Source organism: Pituophis catenifer, unplaced genomic scaffold (assembly GCF_029215685.1).
Source record: "Pituophis catenifer annectens isolate HBS135680 unplaced genomic scaffold, rPitCat1.0.hap2 SCAF_8, whole genome shotgun sequence".
In the NCBI taxonomy this organism is placed as follows: Eukaryota; Metazoa; Chordata; class Lepidosauria; order Squamata; family Colubridae; genus Pituophis; species Pituophis catenifer.
Genome location: NW_027256888.1, coordinates 26,837,349 through 26,861,929, shown reverse-complemented (window position 1 = coordinate 26,861,929; position 24,581 = coordinate 26,837,349). Strand labels below are relative to the sequence as shown.

Here is a 24,581-nt window from a genome sequence, read left to right as displayed (position 1 = left end):
GGATCCCCCTTAGGGTGTTCTCTAATGGCTGTCCCCATCTCTTTCTTTGTTTTCTTCCCCAGTGGTGTCAGCAGCCTCCACTTGGGTTCATCCCTGGGCACTTTTTGTTGAATCTTTAATAGCCCTCTCCTCCAGTTCACATAAGAGTTCCATTTCAGTAGCCATGCTACACCCAGGACTAGGGGCCTCTCCATGCCTGGTGCCACAATGAAGCTTAGAATTTCTATGTGGGCCCTCATCCTCATCTTTATGGGTGTTGTGGCCCCCCAGCTGCCAGCAAAGCTGGCGGTAGACTCGGACGATGAGGTTGGGGAAGAACTTGGGCCAATTTCTGGATGAAGCCGATTATCTAGACCCGTTCCAGTCAGGTTTCAGGCCAGGGCACAGCACGGAAACGGCATTGGTTGATGATCTCTGGAGGGCTCGGGACAGGGGTTGTTCCTCTGTCCTGGTCCTATTAGATCTCTCAGCGGCTTTTGATACCATTGACCATGGTATCATGCTGCGACGATTGGAGGGGTTAGGAGTGGGGGGCACCGTGTTGCGGTGGTTCTCCTCCTTCCTCTCCGACCGTACGCAGTTTGTGTTGGCAGGGGGGCAGAGGTCGACCTCGAGGCGCCTTGTGTGTGGGGTGCCGCAAGGGTCTGTCCTCTCACTTCTTCTGTTCAACATTTATGTGAAGCCGCTGGGCGAGATCATCCGTGGTTTCGGAGTGAGATTCCATCAGTACGCTGACGACACTCAGCTGTACATCTCAACTCCGAACCACCCCAACGATGCCCTTGACGTGATGTTCCGGTGCCTGGAGGCCGTGCGGATCTGGATGGGGAGAAACAGGCTCAAACTCAACCACTCCAAGACTGAGTGGCTGTGGCTTCTGGCGTCCCGGTATAGTCGGCTGGCGCCATCGCTGACAATTGGGGGATGAGATCTTGGCCCCCACAGAGAGGGCTCGCAACTTGGGTGTTCTCCTGGATGCACGGCTGTCTTTGGAAGAGCACATGATGCCTGATGAGCCGGTAAGAGTTTTTCCCGGCTCCGGAATAGTGGGCTGATAAAATTTATCATCTAATTAAAATGGACAGAAATTTGTGAAGGACTGTTTATGATTATCTGGGCCAACAGCGGAGGAAAAAAGAGAGTTGTTTGGGACAGTGAAAAACCGATAAAGAATGTTTAAAGTGTGGGACCTAATCACTGTTGTTGGAATGCCACTGAAGAATGTTTGGAATTGTTTTTAGACAGCAGCTAGCTTCAAGGAGTGATTAATAACTTTACAACCTTACACGGTTAAGCAGCCCGTTTTATTACAGACAAAAAAGAAAGAAAAAAAAACACCCTCTGGAAGCAGAAGGTTTATTTGATTGTTGCCCAGGCTTTGAAGATTTATGCCACCGAAAAAACAAAAAGGTGTTAGCAAATATAAGTGGCAACGTATCCATCCTTCAAATCACACCGCGGCACGATTAAAAAGACAATCTCTGGGTGAATCAGAGCAAGAGAACTCAGAAAGTGAAACAATAATGGCGGCAAAAACTGGCTCACAGCCAGCAACAGTCGATGAACTCAGAGAAATGCTGACTGGCACTAAAGAGGCGATATTCAAAAGAATGGACGATTATGCAGAAAAAGTTGACAAGCGCATGGACCAATTAGCTATAAATATTGGTCATAATGATAAACAGATTAAGCTTCTTAGAGTGGAAACTGACCAATTAGGGAAACAAATGAGGCAGTTGGAAGAAAAGCACACTCTGGAGTTTGATGAGCATGAGAAAAGGCTGATTTCTCTGGAAGATCAAAGCAGACGATCATCAATACGAATTCGAAATTTACCAGAGATGGCAGGAGAGGACTTGAGGAAATTGATCCCACAATGGTTTAAAGAAATAATCCCTAACTTGGCCACAGGAGAAGAGGACATTGAATGCATCCACAGAGTGGGCGCTTTCAGAGCTGGATTTCGTCCCAGAGACATTTTGGTAAAATTTTCTAATTATTATAAAAAAGAGCAGCTGATGATGAAACTGAGGTCGTTAGCTTTGCTGAAGTTTCAAGGATCTACAGTTCAGGTTTATAACGATCTTTGTTACCAAACAATTAAATGGAGGCGTAGCGTTAAATCAATCACCGAAGAGCTCAAGAGAAGGGAGATAAAGTACACATGGGGATACCCAGTATTTATGAGGTTTATGTATGATGGGAAACAATATAGGATTACCTCTTTGGAGCAAGGCATTGAGCTACTTAAAAGTCTGGGGCTGGAATTACAGGACGATACTGTTCTTAAAAGTGCCAATGGTGGAGGAAGAGGAGCCACGGCAAGTGGGAAGTAAAATCGACAAGACTGAGATGATAAATCTGTAAAATATTAATACTAGAAGGCTTGCTGGTTCTGAACTGTGGGCTTCATATCCCCCCCCCCCCCGTTAAGGGAATGGCTGGAGCATTAGGTTACCGGGGATTTAGTGGGGGGGAAAGAGTTTGGGGAGATTTGGGGGTGGGGGGATGGGGAAGGGGGGTAGGTTATGAGGGTTATTTAGTTGAGTTCGTTTTGTGTTTTCTTATATGTTGGTTTAAGTTAAAGTGCACAAGGGATCATAAAGAATTTGTATGTGCTGAATATGGATAAAATTATAAGAATTACAACACTCAATGTCAAAGATTTGGGGGCAGTGGTGAAAAGGAGGAGAATCGAATAATTGTTAAACAAGGAAAGATCTGACATCATTTTCTTGCAGGAAACTCACCAGGATAAGGATGGAGTAAATGAAGTGCTTTGGAGTGGTCACTCCATTATGAAAAGTCACTGGGAACTTCAAAAAAAAAATAAAAATGGGGTGGCCATACTGATTTCTAAAAGAACTGGATTTACTATGGAGAGTATAAAAAAAGATGGGCATGGTAGATTTATTATGATTAAGGGTCAAATTGAAAGTACAACATATACATTGGTTAATGTTTACGCCCCAAATGTGGGACATAGAGAATTTTTTTTAGAATTGTTTAAAGTAATAGAAGAATTTAAAGAAGGACATGTCATTTTAGGTGGAGATTTTAATATGGTTATGAATAATAGATTGGACAGGACCAATCCCACAAGTGCTGAAAGGAGGAATAATATCACCATTTTAAATAAATTAATAAAAGAAAAAGATTATGTGGATGGGTGGCATTTTCTTAAAGGTGGGGAGCCCGGTTTCACATATTATTCCCCAACCTATAAATCCTATTCTAGAATTGATTATGTTTTCATTTCTAGGGATATGGCAACTAAGTTGAGTAGAATGGAAGTGGGAGTAATTAAAGTAACAGATCATGCGGTGGTTAGTTTATTTTTATTTTTTTTTTAATATTTTATTGTAAGAAATTATAATAGTACAATTTTTAGCCATCCGGTTACATAGTATGGAAAAAGAAATAAATACAGATTACATATTATGCATAAATAGATAATCTTTGCAAACCAGTTACATGGTAATAAAAAAATAAATAAATAATAAAAAAAAATTGTGGTCTCATATCATTTTTAGTATATATATTTATAATAATCTTTAACAATGAATTAGTAAATACATAAATTATGTCTTTTGCTTACCCATGTAACCTTTCCTTGCCTTATTGTATTTCCTACCATCCACAGTACATCTTCTCTTACTATTTCATTTTACTATTTCTTGTACTTGCTCTGGTCTCTTTCCTTTTTATTTCAATTTCCTCTTCTCTAACCACCCGTACCACTTATCCCATACGCTGTAATAATCTGAATCTTCTCTGTCATTGATTTCTAATGTTAGTTTATTCATCTCGGCACAATCCATTATTTTGCCGATTACTTGTTCCTTAGTTGGTATTTTTTTCTCTTTCCATTGTTGAGCGAAAGCGATTCTTGCTGCTGTTATTATATGCACTGCCAAGTATTTCTTCTTTTTTGCCATTTCCGTCTTAAGAATTCCCAGGAGAAGTATTTTAGGGTCTAATTCAAAGGTTTCACCTATTATTTCTGAAAGCCAATTGCAAATCATCTTCCAATACTTTTTTGCTTGAGAGCAGGTCCACCAGCAGTGGTAAAAAGTACCTTGCTGGTGTCCACACTTCCAACATTTTGGATTTGAGTTAGGGTAAATCTTGGCAATCCTAGCTGGAGCTAGGTGCCACCTATAAATCATCTTATACTGGTTCTCCTTGTAAGTAGTTGCCTTGGTGAGTTTTATATTGTTGTTCCATATTTGATCCCATTCTTCCAGATTTATATTTTTCCCAATATTTTTGGCCCATGCTAGCATTGGGCCTTTAACCACTTCTTCCATCAGGTCATATTCCACTAAGTAATTGTACATTTTAGCTAATAATTTATTATCTGTACCCATCCAAATTTTATCAAAATCTTTACTTCCCATTTCTATGCCATATTGTTCTTTATCTTTTTTGTATCTTGATTTTATCTGTGCGTATGTCCACCATTCAACAAAAGTGCCTTGTTCTTTTAATTGTTCTAATGTTTTGAGGTTCCCTGCCTCATCTAGGATTTCTTTATATTTTACAGTTTTACCATGGTCCAGGACATTTGGGTAAATTATCGCCTCCATGGTTGAAAGCCAGCTGGGAATTTTAGTGTAGTGTTTTCGTCTTATTTCTTCCCATGTTGACTTCAATATGTCCCTCAATTTATGTTTGTTGAAATATGTTTTGGTTTTTTTCCCCGTTTCCCATAAATAAGCATGCCAGCCCATCTGGAGATCGTGCCCTTCTAGTGTTAGGATTCTTTTGTTTGCTAATGTCGCCCATTCTTTTAACCAAACAAGAATTGCTGCTTTGTGATATGTTTCCCATATTGGTAATCCGAGCCCTCCTCTATTTTTTTTATCTTGTAAGCCCCTAATTGCTATTCTTGGTTTTTTTCCTCCCCAAATAAACTTCCTAATAGTAACATTAAGTTCACTGAAAAGTTTTTTATCTAATTTAATTGGCGCTGTTTGGAACAGGTACAACAATTTGGGTAGAATGCTCATTTTAATTGTCGCTATCCTCCCAAGGAAGGAAATTTGCAACTTCCCCCACTTCTCTAAATCTTGTTTTATGCTTTTTACCAAGGGGACATAATTGTCCTCTTTGAGGGCCAGGTATTTTGTTGAGATCCATACTCCTAAATATTTAACTTTTTTCACAATTTGGATTCCCATAGATTCCTCCAGGGCTTCTTTCTGGTTTTTCGTCATGTTTTTGGTGAGCATTTTAGTTTTAGATTTATTTAATTTGAGTCCTGCTACTTCTCCATATTTATCGAGTGTTTCCAATACTTGTATACCTGTTTCCACTGGTTCTTCCATAATTAGAACAACATCGTCCGCAAACGCTTGAACTTTATATGTTTCCTTCCTGATTTTAAGCCCTTTGATTTGATCACTCTCTCTAATCTTCTTCAATAGCACTTCTAGTGCCAATATATACAGGAGTGGTGACATTGGGCATCCCTGTCTTACTCCTTTACTGATCTGAAATGTTTTAGTGAGTTCACCGTTTACTAAAATATTGGCCCTTTGCTTCTCATAAATTGTGTTTATTGTATTTGTAAAATTTTGTCCAAATCCCATTATGTTCAGTTGTTGCTTTATAAACTCCCAATTCAAATTGTCGAAGGGCTTCTGTGCGTCTAGAAAAACTAATGCCACCTCTTTATCCGGGTGTTCCTCGTAATATTCTATCACATCCAGAATCGTCCTTGTGTTATTCCTAATTTGCCTCCCTGGGAGGAATCCATTCTGATCGCTATGTATTATTTTATTAAGAATTCTTTTTAGTCTTTCCGCTAATATGTTCATATATATTTTATAGTCAATATTGAGAAGTGAAATTGGCCTATAATTCTGTATCAATTTGGTATCCGATCCTTCTTTTGGTAAGAGTGTAATATAGGCCTCTCTCCAAGATTCTGGTATTTTATTTTTCGTTAAGGCCTCATTAAAAATTTGGAGCATTCTTGGGAGTAAAATGTCCTCTAATTCTAAATTTTTGTATAATTCCCCTGGGAATCCATCCGGGCCTGGAGATTTGTTCTTCTTCAATTTGGCAATTGCAGTCTTTAACTCTGTTAATGTGATCTCTTTGTTCAACATCTCTTTTTCCTCCTCTCCGATCTGTGGCATTCCCTCCTCCAATAAATATTGTTTTACTTTCTCTTTGGGTATATCTTCTTCTTTATATAAAGACGCATAGAATTCGCGTGCTATTTCCAATTTTTCTTCTTCCTTAGTTGTGGTATGGCCTTCGGTGTCTTCTAGTTGGAGAATAATTCCTTTCTCTCTCTCTTTTTTAATTCTGTAGGATAACCACCTTCCTGGCTTATTGGCATTCTCGAAATAATATTGTTTTGTTCTCTTGATGTTATATGCTAATTTTTCTTGATCTATTATATTTAGTTTATGACGAATGTTCATCCAGTTTTCTTTTGTTATTTCATTATCAGGGTTTTGTTGCGCCTCTTTCTCTGCCTTTGCCAGTTCTTCTAGCAGTATTCTTTGAGTTTCTCTCCTCTCTTTATTTCTGTATGCTCCATATGATATCATTAGGCCTCTTAAATAGGCCTTCATCGTATCCCAGATTATCCCCCGGTCCATTGGTTCTTTTTCATTTTCTTCAAAAAAGCTTTCTAACTCCCTCTTGACTTTATCAATGTTTTTTTTGTCTCACAAAAATTGTGTATTCATTCTCCATCTTGTGTTTTTTCTCTTATATCTACTTTTCCATCTGATTTCTAGTGGATTATGGTCAGCCCAGGTATTGGGTAAGATTTCCGCTGACACAATGTCCATACCCAAGTTCCTGCTTACCCACATCATGTCTATTCTAGACCATGATTTGTTGGGGTTAGAATAAAAAGTATATTGTCTCTTATTGGGATGTAGTGTTCGCCAGATATCTACAAGGTTTAGTTCATCCACTAAGTCAAAGAAGGTTTTTGGTAAATTTTTCCTTATTTTCTTTTGACCTCTGGGTCTTTTGTGATCTTTGTGCGCATCAGCCACTCCGTTGAAATCCCCGATAATGCAAATATTGTTGTTATCCAATTCTCTTATTATTTCTCTTGTTTTGTTATAAAACTCTTTCAAATTTTTGTTTGGGGCATAGATCGCTGCTATTAGTATTGCCGAATTGCCCCTCTCAATTTCAACAATTAGTAATCTACCTTTGGGGTCTGCGTATTTCAGTTCTGTCTTCATCTCTTTTCTAATATATAGTGCCACCCCTCTCTTTTTCTTCATGGCTAAAGAGGTATAAAGATTCCCCAATTTTTTATGTTCCAAATATTTTATATGTTCTTGTTTAATGTGTACCTCCTGAAGACAGACTATGTCCGCATTTTATATGACTAATTTGTTAAAGAAGGTTTTTCTTTTTTTATGATCGTTAAGTCCATTTACATTGATCGATAGGATTTTCCAATCGTCCATCCTTTTTGCCTTGTGTTGATTTACTTGAATTTGAGGTTAGTATTAGCTCGAACTGCTCTTTGAGGTCTTTGTTTTTTCCCTGCTTCTCTACTTTCTTTCTCTTCCTTTTCTTTCTCCTCTAGGCTCTCTTTCCCCGTCGGGACCTCTTCTTGGGATCTTCTTTGGGTGAGTTCTTCTTCTGTGATAACAGCTTCCAGCTCCTCTTTGCTACTTTGTTCGTCTTCTGACCCTCTCAGTTGGTCCAGGAATTCTTGGGCCTCCACCAGACTATTAATTTTAATTCTTCTCCCTTGCCAAGTAATCAGCATGCCCTCCGGCAAGGTCCATCTAAAAAGTATATTCCTTTTGTTCAACTGTGTGGCTAGGAATCTGTAGTCTCTTCGTTGTTCTCTTACCCTCCTCGGCACTTGCTTCAGAACAATCACCTCCTTTTCCTTATAATTAATCGGTTCTTCTTTTACCATTTTATAAAAGAGATCCTTAACTTTCTTTCGTGCGAACCTTATATGTACCTCTCTGGGTAGTTTGTTCCGTCGGGCGTAGTTCGTCTGTATTCTATACACCTCATCCAACTCTTTTATTATATCGTTTGGATCCTGTTGGAGCACCTCCGCTATTAATTCAACCATTACTTGGCCTAAGTTTTCGTCCTTGTCTTCTGTAACGTTTTGAAAACGCAGATAGAAAGAGGCCTTGTCCATTTCCAACTGCATAATAGATTCCTCCAGATCCCTATTCTGGGCCATTAATTTTTGATCTACTGTCTCTAAATCTTTCTCTTGTTGTTCCACCTTAGATTCTATTTTTTGTATTCTCTATTCGTTCTTTAAAATGGCTTGTTGTATGTCGCCCATTTTCTGATCAATGCCTTGTATGTCTATTTTCATTTCCTGGTGATTATTAGACATTTTCTCTTGCATTAAGAGCATTGTCTCTTGAATCATTGCTAATGATGCCTGCATCACTTGCATTGTTGGAATCACTAATGCTTTCTCAATTTTTGGTAGCCCTTCCATCGATTTTGGGGTTGCAGGGGACGACATTATAATTGTGGGACTTGAAACGCTAGAGGTTACTTTCTTTCCTGTTTTTGCCACAGTGGATGCAAAACTTGTCATCTCCCTGAGCACTTTCGCCTGTTCTTTGACTATCCTTTCTATATTCCTCCAAACCGTCATCCACTAATTAACTTCCCTTGCTTAGTTTAACAGTTCTAAAGGAATTTACAAGACAAGTAGAAATGGTATAATCGACCTTTTCTCCACTATGCTGCCCACTACTTAACTTTGTTGACTAATCCCGATCAATAAGCACTTAATTAATTGATGTTATAAATTAAATCACTATTTTATAAAATTGATTCTTAATAGTATTAAACACAATAATCAATCAATAATCACTCTATACGCACAACAATAAATAAGTAAGTAATAGATATATAAATAAGTAGATAATTAAATAGATATATATATAAATGGGAATATAGATAAGTAAGTAAATAGAAAATAGTAGGTTCTAATATGTCTATACAGGTATTTAAATAAATTAATTAGCTATATTATATTACTACTTTTAATACTTTAAATATATAGGTGCTTTAAATAGATTTAAATACTTATATAAATATTTCAAGTACTTTAAATGTGAAGAGAAAAAAAAAGAAGAAGAATAAATATGTATATATTATAGTTTTAAACTATTTTTGAAGTAATGACAATATATATTAATATAGATTTAAATTCAGGTCTTCTTAGTCCCTTCGAGTACCACACTTATTAGAGTCTATGCAGGAAAGTACATTAATTTAATATCACCCTTCTGCTTCTCGCTTCTTCAAAGTCTCCTTGTAAAAATAAGTTTAATTATTCCGTTGTTCTCTTCCTGGTGTTCCTTCTTTCCTCTCTAGCTCTTCGTTGTTCTTCTCGTTGGTATCAAGTATGGTTGCACTTCCGGTCCTAAGTTTCCGGTCGTTCTCCTCTCCAGTCATCAGAATCTCTTCCCCACGTCCTCAGTGCTCGATCTATGCAGCAAATTAAATCCAAAAAGGTAGTGCCACTGGTCCGCTTGCCGATCTTTCCTCCTCCTTCTTGCCAGCCTGTCTGCGATCTTTTTAGCTGTCAATCCTCCTCCTTCTTTCAATCGCCGCTTTTTTCCTCTTTTGAGCCCTTCCACTCAGACCCGGCTGGCGAGGCTTTATCTTCCGATCTCAAGCGCGCTCTGAAGAAAGTGGTCACTGGTGCACTCGCCTCTCTTTCCCGGAATTTTTGCTTCCTCTCTTGTTGGTTATCGTGGCTTCAGGTCTGCCATTAAGAGGCAGACGCACCTCGTTAGCTTGACAGTGGGAATCGGTCGCGCCGGGTGGGTTTGCGCTCCACCACTCAGCTCACCGAAGCCCCACTAATGTCCGCGAAGCCCTCCAGGCTTCCACGCCTCGAACGGTCCCCAAAACGTTGCGTTAAGTGGCAGTGGGAGAGAGTGATCACTCTCACCATGCCATGACACCTCGAGTCACCAACCGGAAGAATTCCCCAACCTATAAATCCTATTCTAGAATTGATTATGTTTTCATTTCTAGGGATATGGCAACTAAGTTGAGTAGAATGGAAGTGGGAGTAATTAAAGTAACAGATCATGCGGTGGTTAGTTTAGTCTTCATGGTAAAAAAAGACTATAGAGAAGTGGTTAGATGGAAGGTGACTACAAGGATTCTTAAAAATGAGAAAGTGGTTGAGAAAATGCAAAAGGAGATATCAGAATTGTGGGAAATTAATGAAAAAGGAGAAATAGCAACGAGAATGGTGGTGGGACACCATGAAGGCGGTGACACAGGGAATATGTATTAGGGAAGCTTGTAGTGTTAAAAGGCAAGAAACTGCATTACGGGAAAAATTAGAGGAACAGATTAAGAAATTGGAAAAAGAGTACTGGCATACAAGAAATAAACAGAAATTAATAGAATTACAAACTAAGAAAAAAGAATTAGAGAATAAAAATTTAGAGGAAGTTCAGAATAATTTAATATACATGAAAAGAGAATTTTTTGAAAATAGTAATAAAATTCTAAGATGCTTGCCAGGCTCATAGAAAAGAAGAAAGCTAAAAATTCAATAGGTATAGTGAAAGATAAATTGGGGAATTATTGTAGTACAATGAAAGGAAAGTTAAAAATATTCCAGGAATTTTATCAAGAGTTGTACAAGGGTAAGGAGGTTAAGAAGGATAGAATGGAAGCTTATATTGGGAAATATATAAAAAGGGGTGTGGAAACGGAGCATAAAGAATTAATGGAAAGGAGTATATCGCAAAGGGAAATTGCAGAATTAATTGAAAGTTTGAAGGTGGGTAAATCATCTGGGGTAGACGGATTAGGAACAGAATTCTATAAAATATTTAAAACATTATTAGTACCAAAATTATTAAAGCTGTATAATGCAATATTAGAAGGGGAAAAGATTCCAGAATCATGGGAGCAGTCGTTAATAATATTAATACTTAAACCAGATAAGGATCTGACGTTCCCTGACTCGTACAGACCAATATCATTAATAAATCAAGATGCAAAATTTTTTTCAACTATTTTAGCAAGAAGAATGAATAATTTTATAGGTAATTATATAAAGGAAGATCAATGTGGATTTGTAATGGGCCGTCAAATGCATAATTTGGTTGGAAGAGTGTTAAATGTAATTCACGAGATTAAAAATCTAAAGCTTAAAGCGGGGATATTAGCATTAGATATTTTTAAGGCCTTCGATTGTGTGAGCTGGCAAGCATTAAAGATGGTAATAGACAGAATTGGGTTTGGAAATAAATTCAAAGGTGTAATAGATCAATTATATTCTCGGAACTCTGCCTTAGTGGTAGTGAATGATGGAGTTACAGACAAGATATAACTCGCCAGAGGAACAAGGCAAGGGTGCCCACTCTCACCTGTCCTATTTGTATTGGTTATGGAACTATTGGCCAACGCATTAAGAGATGACGGGGAGATAGAAGGGATAGGTAAAATAAAACTAAATATGTTTGCTGATGATACATTGTTAACAGTTAAGAATATAGTGGATGAGATGGAAAGAATTGGATGGCATCTAAAAGAATTTGAAGAAATAACTGGATTAAGAATAAATTGGTCAAAATCTGAGTTGATGCTGCTTAATTACACTAAAAGGGAAGAGAAGGATTGGGAAGGGAAGCAAAGTGAAACGAGAATTAAAGATCATATTAAATACCTGGGAGTTAGAATTACAAAAAATTTGGAGAAGTTAGAAAAGGAAAATCTAGGCAGCTTAAAGAAGGAGATTTTGGAAAGTTTGAATAAATATAAAAGGTTGAATTTACCATGGTTTGGAAGAATTGCCTTAGTAAAAATGAAGATTTTAGCAAAGATCAATTTTGCTTTTAGGATGCTACCAATAAAAATATCAGAATTAGAGTTAAAGAGTTGGCAGAATATACTGAATAACTATTGTAATGGGAATAAATAAAAATAAGTCGTATCTAAGCCAAAAAAAAGGGGGTTTAGGACTCCCAAATATTAAATTATATTATGTCGCTAACAGGCTTAGACATGTTATAGAGGCAATTTTAGGAATAGGAGAATTGGAATGGTTGGAAGATAAATCTAAAATTAAAACCAAATTAGAATGGAAGTTGGAAAATATATTTTTTATGGAAGGTGGAAAGAAATGGGCTGAGAGCATAAGCAATCCTCTCCTGAAGTTTCATTGGGAAATTTGGAGTAAATATAAAGGGAAGTTGCTTCCGAAGAACTCTCCATTATCACTGGTAGTAATCTTGGAAAAGTTCCCAGGGAATTTGAAGAATAAAGTGAATGAAATTTTAAAAGAGAAAAATAAAATGAAACTAAGGGAATGGTTAGGAGGAATGAGGACACGTGGGGAATTGGAAGTAGTTCTAGGAGGAAAACGGTTGTCTTGGTTAAATTATAGCCAAGTGGAACAATGGACTAAAAATTGGATAAGAGAAAATGGAGAGTGTAGAGAGTTAACGAGGTTTGAGGAATTAATTGAAAAAAATGAAACTAAAGGAAAAAAATAAAGGGATAAAAGACTTAATGAGTGGAATCTATAAAATATTGTTGGAGGAAGAGGAGAGGGGAAATTTAGGAAAGATGGTATGGGAAACTGATTTGAAGATACAAATAGGGCAACAGAGTTGGGACAGAATTTGGCAACAAAGAGTTTTGAGAAATATGTCACTAAGAATAAAAGAGAATTACTACAAAATGGTATGGAGGTGGTACTTAACTTCAGTTAGATTAAGCAATATGAATCAGCACTATTCAGATAACTGTTGGAGAGGTTGTGGGGAAAAACAAATGTATTTACATATGTGGTGGGATTGTAAATTTGTGCAAAAATTGTGGAAGATGGTGTTTAAGGAGATAGAAGAAATTGTAGGAATAAAGGTAGAAGAGGCACCAAAGGTAGCATTACTCTCACTATTGGAAGATATAAAATGTAAAAAAGAGACTAAAGAATTGATAATAAATTTGTTGACCACAGCAAGGTTAATGATTTCTAGGAACTGGAAGACACAAGGTGATTATTGTTTGGAAGAATGGTATAAGGAAGTATGGGATATTGTCATAAATGATAAATTGACTTGTAATATTAAAGTAAGGAGGGGCATAATGAAAGTAAATGAATTCAATGGAATCTGGAAACAGTTCCTAATATATGCGTTTTCTGGAAGAAGGGGGATACCACCACCAGAAGAAGCTTTAAGATTTTGGAAGCAGGAATGATCCCGAGGGGTGGGGGAGCACTCGTTGATTGTTTGTATTGTGTATATTGTTATATATTATATATTATGATTCATGTATGTTATGTATGTTAATTTTTTTATATATGTTAATATTAAAAAAAAAAGAAAAAAAAAGGAAGAGCACATGATAGCCGTGGCCAGGGGAGCTTTCTATCGGGTTCGCCTGATGAACCAGTTGCGTCCCTTTCTGGACCGGGATGCCCTGCGCACAGTCACTCAGGCCCTCGTCACATCCCGTCTGGACTACTGCAACGCTCTCTACATGGGGCTTCCCTTGAAGAGCACTCGGAGGCTCCAGCTGGACCAGAATGCGGCCGCGCGGGTGGTTATGGGTGCGACTCGGCGCGCCCATGTAACACCCCTCCTGCGCGAGCTGCACTGGCTCCCGTTGGTCTTCCAAGTGCGATTCAAGGTGTTGGTCACTACCTTTAAAGCGTTCCATGACTTAGGACTGGGGTATATACGAGACCACCTTCTGCCAGCAACAACCTCCCACCGGCCAATACGCTCCCACAGAGAGGGACTCCTCAGAGTGCCATCGGCCAAACAATGCTGACTGGCGACACCCATGGGGAGAGCCTTCTCTGTGGGGGCACCAGCACTTTGGAATGAGCTGCCCCTAGAGCTTCGTCTTAGCTCCGACCTGCGTACTTTTCGCCGTGCCCTAAAGACCTTCCTGTTTCAGCAAGCCGGACTGGCCTAATATGAATTTTAAATGGGTGTATGTGTGTTTTAATTGAGGGCCAAATTGTATATATTTGTTTTAATTAGTTTTAAATTTTATAAATTCATGTGTTTTAATGTGGCTGTACACCGCCCTGAGTCCCCTGGGGAAAAGGCGGTATAGAAATCCAATAAACTCTAAACTCTAAACTCTCATTTCTCATTTTTATTTTTATTATATAAAATACAAAAAAATAAAATAAAATAGGAAATTAAGGGAGGGAAAGGGAACCGGGGGGGGAGGTGGGCAAAGGGGGTGTGAAATACTAGGGGGCAGAGAAAAAGAAAGAAAAGGGGGCATTGGCTTCCAACTAACACAGTACAAGTTAAACACACTCCAGCCTCAACTTTTTGCTTTTACACATTAATATATAGCTAGCCATTTCTATAACACCAAATCTTTCTAATCCACAAAACCAAGATCAAAGTTTCATTTTTTCCTTCACAAGCATAAATTCTAGGATGATATCCAAATAACATATTTTCCTCTTTAAATAAAGTAATCAATTTAACCACTCCTGCTTTATCTTCCTTGCTATGGAAATAATGTGTATTTCTATTTGCATCTAGTAATCTTTGTGAACTGTCATAATTTTACAAAATTTATTGTAGCTTCAAATTCTTTGGCCTAAAAGTGGGGGGGAGGGGCTTTTTTTTCTTTCACCCTCCTTTTTCCTTTGAAGTACTAAACTTTTTAAAAACCAAAAAGCACTTTTTTAAAAAATCAAAACTTTCTAATACATCTTATTCTTTGACTTTAACTTACAAGCTTTAACTTCAATATTGCATTTAGCTCCCTTCCTCCAAACTACCCTTATAGAATAATTATTTTTTTATTTTATAAACAGAGTTTATAATACAGTTTTTCTTTAAACTGGTACATCATTTTCTTTAACTTTCTCTTAATACAGGTACTCTCAAATACATTTTCAATAGCTTTTGCTTCTTTAAGAGTTACTTAAGCATTATATATATGTTAAAAAATACATTTTCAAATTTTGGGTTAAACCTTTCAGTTGCACATATCAAGCAGAGAAAAATGCATCCTGATTCCAGTTAACTCAGCTTATTTTCATGGAGTAACATCTTTTTCTTCTCTGGAAGTTAAACAACACTTTCTCCTTTCCTCCCCTCCGCTCTTGGTTGATCATATTGTCCAATTATGAGAGGGTCTTTTGTTATGAAAACGGTCCATCTCTTTCTCAAGCACCTGCAGCGGTGACCTTGCTGGCTCCATGCTCTCTGCATACATTCTCCACATTCCATTTCTCTCCCCCCAGTTCCTCGGCAAGTTGAAAAACATTAGGTTTGAAAGAAGCAAAGTGGTTCAATCTTGACATCCCTTTTTTCTCTAAAAGTCCCAAGTGGCTCTCTTTGGACTCCAATGTTGCCTTTTAGTTCTGTACATGCTGAGCCTGAGTGAAGGTTTATCTATTTCTCTGGGAACAAGAAGGGAATAAATTATTTTCTTAGCAATATCTTTTGGAAGGAATGTTGTCTACCCTTAATCTTTCTCTGGTAAAAAATATCATTACATTTCTTTTTAAAAAATTAAATTAAGGATGAACTGCATATGTAAGTGTCTAGCCAAGTCTCAAAAGTGCTTTTCAAAAGGCAAGTGGACTTTCTTTGTTTTTTCTTGAAAATGTTTTGCTTCTCATCCTAGAAGCTTCTTCAGTTCTGACAGTGGTGGAAAGGTTCTTGGATGAGAAGTGGAACATTTTCAAGAAAAAAGTTACCTTTTGAAAAGCACGTTTGGGACAACCTTGAGCAGGATGAATGAGAATCTCCCTAGACATGTCTAACGTCTGTCTATCTACCGTCTAACTTGTCACATTTTGGAACCACCTATCTCCTTCATAGAGGGACCCTTGATAGTGTACAATAAAATATTAAAATATAAAAACAATATATAGTTAATTTTTTTAAAAAAGGCAAGGATAATTAAAAACACTATTAAAAATTAATAGAAAGGTGAAGAGAGGGCTTTCACAGGGACCTAACCCACCCCATGGCTCTGGGCTTCTCTGGGCTTCCCAAGCAAAGCCGTAGAGCCATATTTTCACTCCTTTCTGGAAAGCCAAAAGTATGGGGTCTGCTTCACCTCCTGGAAAATAACGTTCCTGAGATCAGGGGCAACAGAGAAGTCTCTCTTCCACCTGTCAGAACTCTTTGAATGATGGGGTCTGCAACATACCTTCCCTGTCTGACTGAGTAGTTAATAACTTAGTATCTACATCAATTAATGAAATAGGCTACAGCTACCACCGTATGTATGTGTGTGTGTGTGTATGTGTGTGTGTGTGTATATATATATATATATATATATATGTATGTATATGTCTTCTTTTCGCGGGTGTGTATATGTAAAAAATTAAAATCTCGGGTGTTTTCCCGCGTCATGTTAAATAAGTTAGTTAAAATGTTTAAAATTCTGGTTAAAAGGATTTTAGGATTTTAACCAGAATTTTAAACATTTTAACTAACTTATTTAACATGACACAGGAAAACACCCGAGATTTTAATTTTTTGCATATCTATCTATCTATCTATCTATCTATCTATCTATCTATCTATCTATCTATTTGTTTTCTGAGGTTTTCACGGGTGTTTGTATGTAGGTCTTTGGTTATTTGGGTTTTCTCCCGCATAAAATTGGAGGTGTCTTGGCAACGTTTCGACGAAGTCTCATTTATGTTATTAAAGTGAGAAATTTGTTAAGTGAGTTTTGGCCCATTTTACGACTTTTCTTGCCACATTTCTTAAGGGAATCACTTCAGTTGTTAAAATATTAACACGGTTCTTAAGTGAATCTGATTTCCCCATTGACTTTGTTTGTCAGAAGGTCGTAAAAGGGGATCACATGATCCCGGGATATTGCAACCGTCATAAATATGAGTCAGTTGCCAAGTGTCCGAATTTTATTCACGTGACTGTGAAGATGTTGCAATGGCCATAAGTGTGAATAAATAGTCATAAATCACTTTTTTCAGTGCCATTGTAACTTTGAACGGTTATTAAATGAACTGTTGTAAGTCGACGACTATCTGTACTACTATCCCTAAAATATTTATGATATTGGACCCAACAAACCTGCAAATGCCTTAATCGATTCCACCAAAAAGCAGTCTGGACCATTTTGCAAAAATTGTATAGAATCTAACCTGGCGTAGAAGGACAGGGGAGTTTTTAAACACTCCTGATGAATCTACAAGTTCTGCAGGTTGTTTTGGAAACAGCAAAATGCGAAGAAATTTGTGGGGCAGACATATATGGTCTGCTGAACTTGCATGACAGAGAACAAGACTGAGCAGAAGCAGCTAATATCCATAGAGTTATTTAGTCAGTTCTTAAGTTTCTCAAACACCTGCATGTATGGTTTCAAGGAAATTCTTTTTCTCCACTTACCAATCCATCTGGGGGAAAAGTGAAGGAAAAAAAATCAGTGAATTTTGTTTTCTTTCTGCAGTTGTTTGAGTGCTAGCTATGTTTTCTAGTGTACCACATTAGAGCATTGTCCTTGAGATTCCAGATCTATTACCTCCATTTCACTGTATGCCTCTTCTCTCCAGAGTGCTTTCAGTCTAATGTATTTTTTTATGGATGTCTTTCAGTTATTTCCATGTTATTTTGAAGCTTACTAATGTTATTACACATTACTGGATGTAGCCTATCATTCCTCTTTTTCTGGTCCCAAAGGCAGCAAATGGAAAAGAAACTATGGATGCTATGAATTTGACCTAATTTTGAATGCTGTGGACCATTTAGCAGAAGGGGCAAGTCAACAGATTGTCAGATGATTAATTTGTTTAAATATTTAATTAATTAAAAAGTAGGTTATATTTCTACCAAAATAGTTATTTCCAATAATTTTATCCTCTCATACTTCTAGGCATGATGAAGAGGGCTGGAAGAAAAAATGTGAACAGCCTGATGAATATTTTGGAGAATTTGAAAAGATAAATGAAGTAAGTCTTAATTTTTAGAAAAGGTTTTAAAATTACTGGTTAAAATTGTTCATTTGATAAATGCTTCTAAAGTGAATTCTGTTTCTGGTTATTAAAACACCTGTATCTTTGCTCATGGCATTTGTAGAGTCAGTGGGAGTGTTCTTAGATCAAGAAGGTATAAAAGGGATTATTTGAATCTACAGCCTTCTTCAGGGAGATGTGCAAGAAATCTTTAAATGAAATGAGATCTGTTGACTCCACCCAGAAATGGCATCCTGAACTAGCTGAGAATTTCTTTGCTCTGCTAGACAAATGGCTTAGGAGTTATTCTCCGTAGCCAGTTTGCTTCTGGATTGGAAAAGGAACAATGTGAAATTACTCTGAAATTCCTTGGACGGTTGTGCCATCCAAAGGGGGAGAGATTCAGTAGATTTCATCTCCCTGGTAAATTCAGCGGAAGGAGGAGGGTTACACCCTGTCCTTCTAGTCTTTGTTTTCAAAGGACACCTATGCTTTTAACTGCTTTGCAAAGGTTTTTTTCTTTTTCAGTGTGTAAATTGCTGACTGTGTGCTGGAAACTCAATACATTCCTCCACATGAGTGTTGGAAGAGTGGGATGAAATAGTTTATTTCCCCATATGGAAAAGAGACAAAAAACAATAAATTATCTTAGATTACTGAGAAAATTATTTAACCACATTAAATTTTCACCAAAAAGACTATATATATGATCAACTTGAAAAGATCTTAACACTTTTATTGTATTTTTACTGTATTTTTCTATATAACTATCTGCTTTCTATTCTAAAACTTCAGAAATCCCACCTACCCCCCTTTTTTCCCCCTTTCACTCTGAGAGCTTGCATATTAACATTACTCTCCTTGGTAGCTGTTTTGCTTTTGGAATTCTCCCTCTGACTTTGAAAAAAGAACTGTGTATCTTTTTCCTTTTTTCTGCTGCCTGCAATTGGCTATAAGAGGGAATTTGCATATAAGTTGTCGACTTACAACAATTCATTTAGTGACAGTTCAAAGTTACAATGGCACTGAAAAAAGTGACTTATGACTGTTTTTCACACTTATGACCATTGCAGCATCCCCATGATCATGTGATCAAAATTCAGATGCTTGGCAACTGGTTCAACATGTTGTATTGTATTTGTTTATTGAATAGCCCAAAGGCCTTTTCAAACAAAACAGAAAAGAAAAAGGGAAAAAGGCAAAACAGTTACGGAAATAACAATCTAAAAATATATGATATATGACATTAAAATTTTACAATATCAGATTTCAATAGCTAAGTTGCCAAGACTAGATAACCCAAATAAGATAGCTCCTCTCTAACTCAGCTCATCTTTCTTACAATCAGTGAAATTCTTTTCGATATAACTGGCTCGTATTGCTGTCATCCTTTTAAGATAGCGAGTGATAGCCCTTACCATGGGAGGAGAGTCAGCCTTCAACAGAAATGCTAATTTATGCCTTATATTCCAGTGGGGAAATTTATTTATAATTGGGGACAGATATTGTTTTCTTACTTCCTCATACAGCCTACATTCGAATATTATATGCGCCGTGTCCTCCACGACGTTTACCCCACATATACATGTTCTTTTGTCATACGGGATTTTCCGGTAACAGCCGAATTTAACGTTGGTATCTAAAAGTTCGAATCTAAACTTAACAAATAACTGTCTCTCCACTGATGGCATTTCTAAATGTAAATACTTTTCCAGGGTGAAAGTTGTTTTAACTGCTGTCAGCAGTTTAAGGGAGTGATTAGTTGAAAGAGTTGCCATGTCCATTTGCCCATGTATATCTTTAATCCGTTGTTTAACTTGCTTCAGTGTGTCACACAACGGGACAACTGGTTCATATTTATGACGGTTACAGTGTCCCCAGGTCATGTGATCACCTTTTGTGATCTTCTGACAAGCAAAGTCAAAGGAGAAGTCAGACTCACTTAACAACTATGCTTCTTGTCAGTTTGTTGCAGCACACACAATCAGACACAATTAAATGAACTTCAGCAGGATTCAAATTACATAAGAAACTTCTTTATATACAATACCAAACAGGAGAATTCAGCATACAATATGGAGCCTGGTGGTGCAGTGGACTAAACTACTGTTAAAGTAGTATTTAGCTGCCAGCTGCCTGCAATTACTGCGAGTTCAATTCTCACCAGGCTCAAGGTTGACTCAGCCTTCCATCCTTCCGAGGTAGGTAAAATGAGGACCCGGTTTGTGGGAGCAATAAGCTGACTTTGTATAAAATAGAACACCGCTTGGGGGGCCCAAAAGCCCTACTAAGCAGGTATATACAAAAATATGAAGGCTGGACTTCTGTTGGCACCGCCGGCGTCGCGGACGGTCTTTTCAGGCCGCCAGCCCCACGATTCCGTTGGAGCCGTTCTGACAGCGCTAATCAGCTGTCAGACGGCTTGAAAACCTCTCCTTCGGGAGAAGAAGGAGAGGAGAGCCGGTGGGCGAGGGTAGAGCTCCCCGGGAGCCCCTGGAAAATTCCAGGGGCTTGGAGGGTGAGAGCTCCCCGCTCAGCCCACTGAAGCTCCGGATCCGTGGCGACTCCGTTTTAAACGGAGCCAGACACCGGCGACCAACTCTGCTGTCAACAAGGAGACTAATTGAGTCCAAAAGCAGGCAGAACGGAAGCAGGAGAACAAGCCTTTGCAAGTAGGTTGCTTAACTCCTGGGATACATTGTTTCTACTTGATTTTGCTGAGCTGAAGGAGGAAATGGCGTCTTTATTATGGCTGGACTGAAAGTGAAAGTTAAGTGCTTGTTAATAGATTTGTGCTTAGAGACTGGACTTAAGCTGCTGGGATTTGAGAGCTGGGTGTAGAAAAGACTATCTTGCTTGATAAACTACAAATTTGAGAAAGTTGCTTAAGAGATGTTTTGGCTTTGAAAAGAAAAATTTTCTTAAAATAATATGGCTTCCAAGCAAGGAGTTTTTGAAAGTGGTGGAAGCTCTCTAATGGCGTCAGAAAGGATACAGAGAACTGACTCACAGAGCCAAGAGGATTTTTTCAGAGACTTTACAGAATTTATAAAGGAAGCCATGAATAACCAAATGGCAATTATTAATAACTTTACAGCAATCATGGAACGAAAATTTATAGAACTGGTGGAGGATATAAAAGCAAATGAGGATGTTTTTGAAGGAAAGCACAATGACAATGAAGGAGACATTTTGGTTAAAACAGAGAAGCTGGATTTGGCTGATTCTCAAGAATCTTCAAACTTTCTTCCTGCCCTTGTGGAATTAACTGACAGAACTTTTCAAAAATATAATTTGGAGCAGAAAGAAGAAGAAACTGATCAGCCCTACGAGGTTTCGGAAGATTTGGCAGAGGCTTTCACACAATTAATTGAAATGCAACAACTGGACTTTTTTTTCCAAACTCATCGAGTTAACTCTTCGTTCTATGAACTGACTGATTATATAAGCAAGAAGAGTCGATATGGGGGCTCCAAATCAGGGGAAATGATTCCAAGAAAGGGGCAAGTTTTAAAGATACATCAACCTCCAGTTGAAAATCAAAACCTTCTCAAAATAAAAGTAAGAGGGAGGAAGAAAGATTGGAAAAAATATAGAAAGAAAGGAAGAAGGGAAGATTAATTTTCTTTGGTCTAATAATTGATGTATTAATGACTAATTACAATGATTAAGTAAATGAATTTTCAATTAATGATTAACTAAGGTTTAAGAAAAAATATTTGAATTTTGAGAATAAAAGTAGGAGGGAGAGTAAAATGATTAAGAAAATGAACTAAGAATATTTTACAGATGTATTATGAGAATTCTAGGCTCTGAATGATCTATTAGTGCTTGTTAATGTTTTTAAAACTCTTAGGCCTAAAGGATTATATGTTATTTTGAGTTTAAAGGGAGGTTGATGAATAATCTGTAGAAGGGGAGTTAAGGGGTCTAGGGATTTATAGTCTTGCATTAATTTAGCATATTTTAGCGTATGTTTGATAAAACTTATACCCTGTTTTTCTTCTGGGAAGGGGGGTGGGAAGGGGGGTGGAAGGTTGGGTTTATAAATGTTTAAATATACAAGTGAAAATGTTATTTGTTTGATTATAAAAAATAATAAAAACTTTTTTAAAAAAAAAATATGAAGGCTGTAAGCCGCCCTGAGTCTTCAGAGAAGGGCGGCATATAAATCAAACTAATAAATAAATAAAAAATAAATAAAATATCAGGAACACTGAAGCAATATTCATAGAAGCAAGTCATTACAGAGTAGAGAGATACAAAGGCTAATGTATTGTACTGAGGCTCCCATTAGAGGCCAAACCAACTCTTATATACAGTTCAGCAAGTCTGAGCCATGCCCAGACTCCAAAATGTCTCTTATGGCCCCATAGAAACACATACTATGTTTCAGTTTCCAAACAGTTCCCATTTGCTGACCTGTTACCATGTCTATTCCAGCTATGAATATTCATACTCTTGACACTTCTAACTCAATACCTGCAATGAAAATTTTGGACTCAGTTGTGGTCGTAAATTGAGGACTACTTGTATTTACAAAATGCCTCCTGAGAGAGAATTAAAGGAGCCAAGATTCAATGCCAAGCTTCTTATGGAAGTAGTTGAAAAAAAGTTTTGTACATGACACGCTACAAGAGATAAATGAAAGATCTGATAAAAAGTTTGAATTATTAGTAACAGAGTTAAAACAAACTAAAGAAGATGTTAAAAATATACAGATCAGTTTATTTATTAGATCACCCCTTTCTTGTTCTTCTTTTTTGTGTTTTATGGCCATATGTTTTATAATAAGACCTCTTATGAAGGCTTTAGCAGCATCCCAAATTATTTGAAGTGGCATTCCTGGTGTTTTATTCTCTTGAAAGAACAGGGTTATTTGTGTTTTAAGCTTTTGTGTAAATTCAATTTCCTTTAAAATCTCTGATCTCATCATCCACCTTCTTCTATTTTTCCCCTCTTTTTTTAATACAGCTAGTACCGGATTATGGTCTGCCCAATCATTCGGTAGAATTCTAATTTCTTCTACTTGGGAATTAAGTTCTTGTGTCATCCAAATCATGTCCAGTCTGGACCATGATTTATGTCTGGGAGAATAATAAGTAAATTGCTCTACATTCCGGTTATGCTCACGCCACGTATCTTTCAGTCCTAATTCGTCTCTCATTCCCTCACAAATGGCTGGAAGAATCCTTTTATCTTGTCCTCTATTTCTTTTTGGGGAATTTTCTCCTGTTTTATAATCCTGAATCCTATTGCTAATTGCATTGAAGTCACCCATAAGACATACTTGCTCGTATTCCAATTCTCGAATTTCTCTTCGTAATCTTCGGAAGAATAATGTTTGTTTAGTATTAGGGGCGTAAATTCCAATCAATAAAATCTTATTTTGCAATAGTTCCACTTCTAATATTAGCATCCTTCCCTCTTCGTCTGCAAATATTTGTTTCGGCGAGAGATATTCTTTTACAAATATTGCTACTCCTCTTTTCCTCTCTTCTGAAGCAACTCAAACTCAAATTTACTATTATTGGATTTGAAACAAGGAAGTTTTTCTGAAATTCAAAGGATTTTCCGAGAATCCTGAGAAGGGCACAAATTTAAGAGATGTAATTACCAAATGGTTTAATGATGAGAAGTTAGACTTCTCTAAAGAAATTGATAAAATTTACAGAATAAACTCAGCATATGCAATCAGAAGACAATTGCCAAAAGATGTCATGATCCAGTTTGTAAGAAAATCTATTAAAGAGCAAGTAATTCAGAAGCATTATTATCAGATTTAACACCTTTGGGAAGGAAATAAATATTTAGAGAAATCCCAATTATAATATTAAAAAAATGCAAAGAATATTCCTTCCTGACAGATCTTTTAAAGCAAAAAAAATGTTCCCTCTCATTGGGATAAACTGGAACAGGTTAACTTTACCTTTAGAAATCAACGTTTTAGACTAAACTCAATCTCTAAAGCACAAGACTTTATGGAAAGATATGGGGTGGAATTACACCATTTTTCAAAAGACAAAGATCAATTATCACAAGAATTGGCTCTGAAAGAAAAAGACAAAAAGAAGTCTGATGCTGATCAAAGACAGACTCTGGAGATGAGAGCCATAGCTGGAGTGCTTGGTTCCTGGAAATTCCTCTTAATTAAAAGATTCTGACATGGAATGTCAATGAGGCAAATTCCTTACAAAAGAGAAAAAAAATATTTGAAAAAAATAAATCATGATATATGCAAGAAACTCATATTAAAGAGACTGATAAAAAGTATTTAATAAACAAGACTTCGGGTGTGAAATTTATTTTTGCTAATTCTAAGAAAATCAATGGGATAGCTTTGTATATAAAACCCCAATTAGATCCATATCTACTGTTTTGCTGATTATAAAGACATAAATAATTGTGCAAACTGAATTACAGGAAATAAAATCTATTGTTAGTGGAATTATACACCCCACACCAAGAAAAAACTTTTTTAAACATCTGTCTGAATACTTATTTTTCTATTCTTTTCAGTATTAGTGTGTACTTGGAGGCTACAGTGTGGTAGTAACCCCACAATTGGACAGGTAGCCAGCAGAGGAATGAAAGAAACATAAGAGAAACTGCCCCAAACATTTTTAGAATTGATTGATACTTTAGGTTT

At 37.1% G+C, this 24,581-nt stretch overlaps 1 protein-coding gene across 5 annotated transcripts in view; it reads left to right on the top strand.

The window, feature by feature from the left end:
- The window catches only part of BOD1L1 (biorientation of chromosomes in cell division 1 like 1), a 139,946-nt gene that overhangs the window by 28,023 nt on the left and 87,342 nt on the right, over positions 1–24,581 (top strand). For all 5 annotated transcript variants that reach the window (XM_070948415.1, XM_070948416.1, XM_070948417.1 and 2 more), the window contains exon 9: positions 17,854–17,929. In XM_070948415.1, coding sequence (XP_070804516.1) covers positions 17,854–17,929 — 76 coding nt within the window. The remainder of the gene's footprint in view (positions 1–17,853; positions 17,930–24,581) is intronic.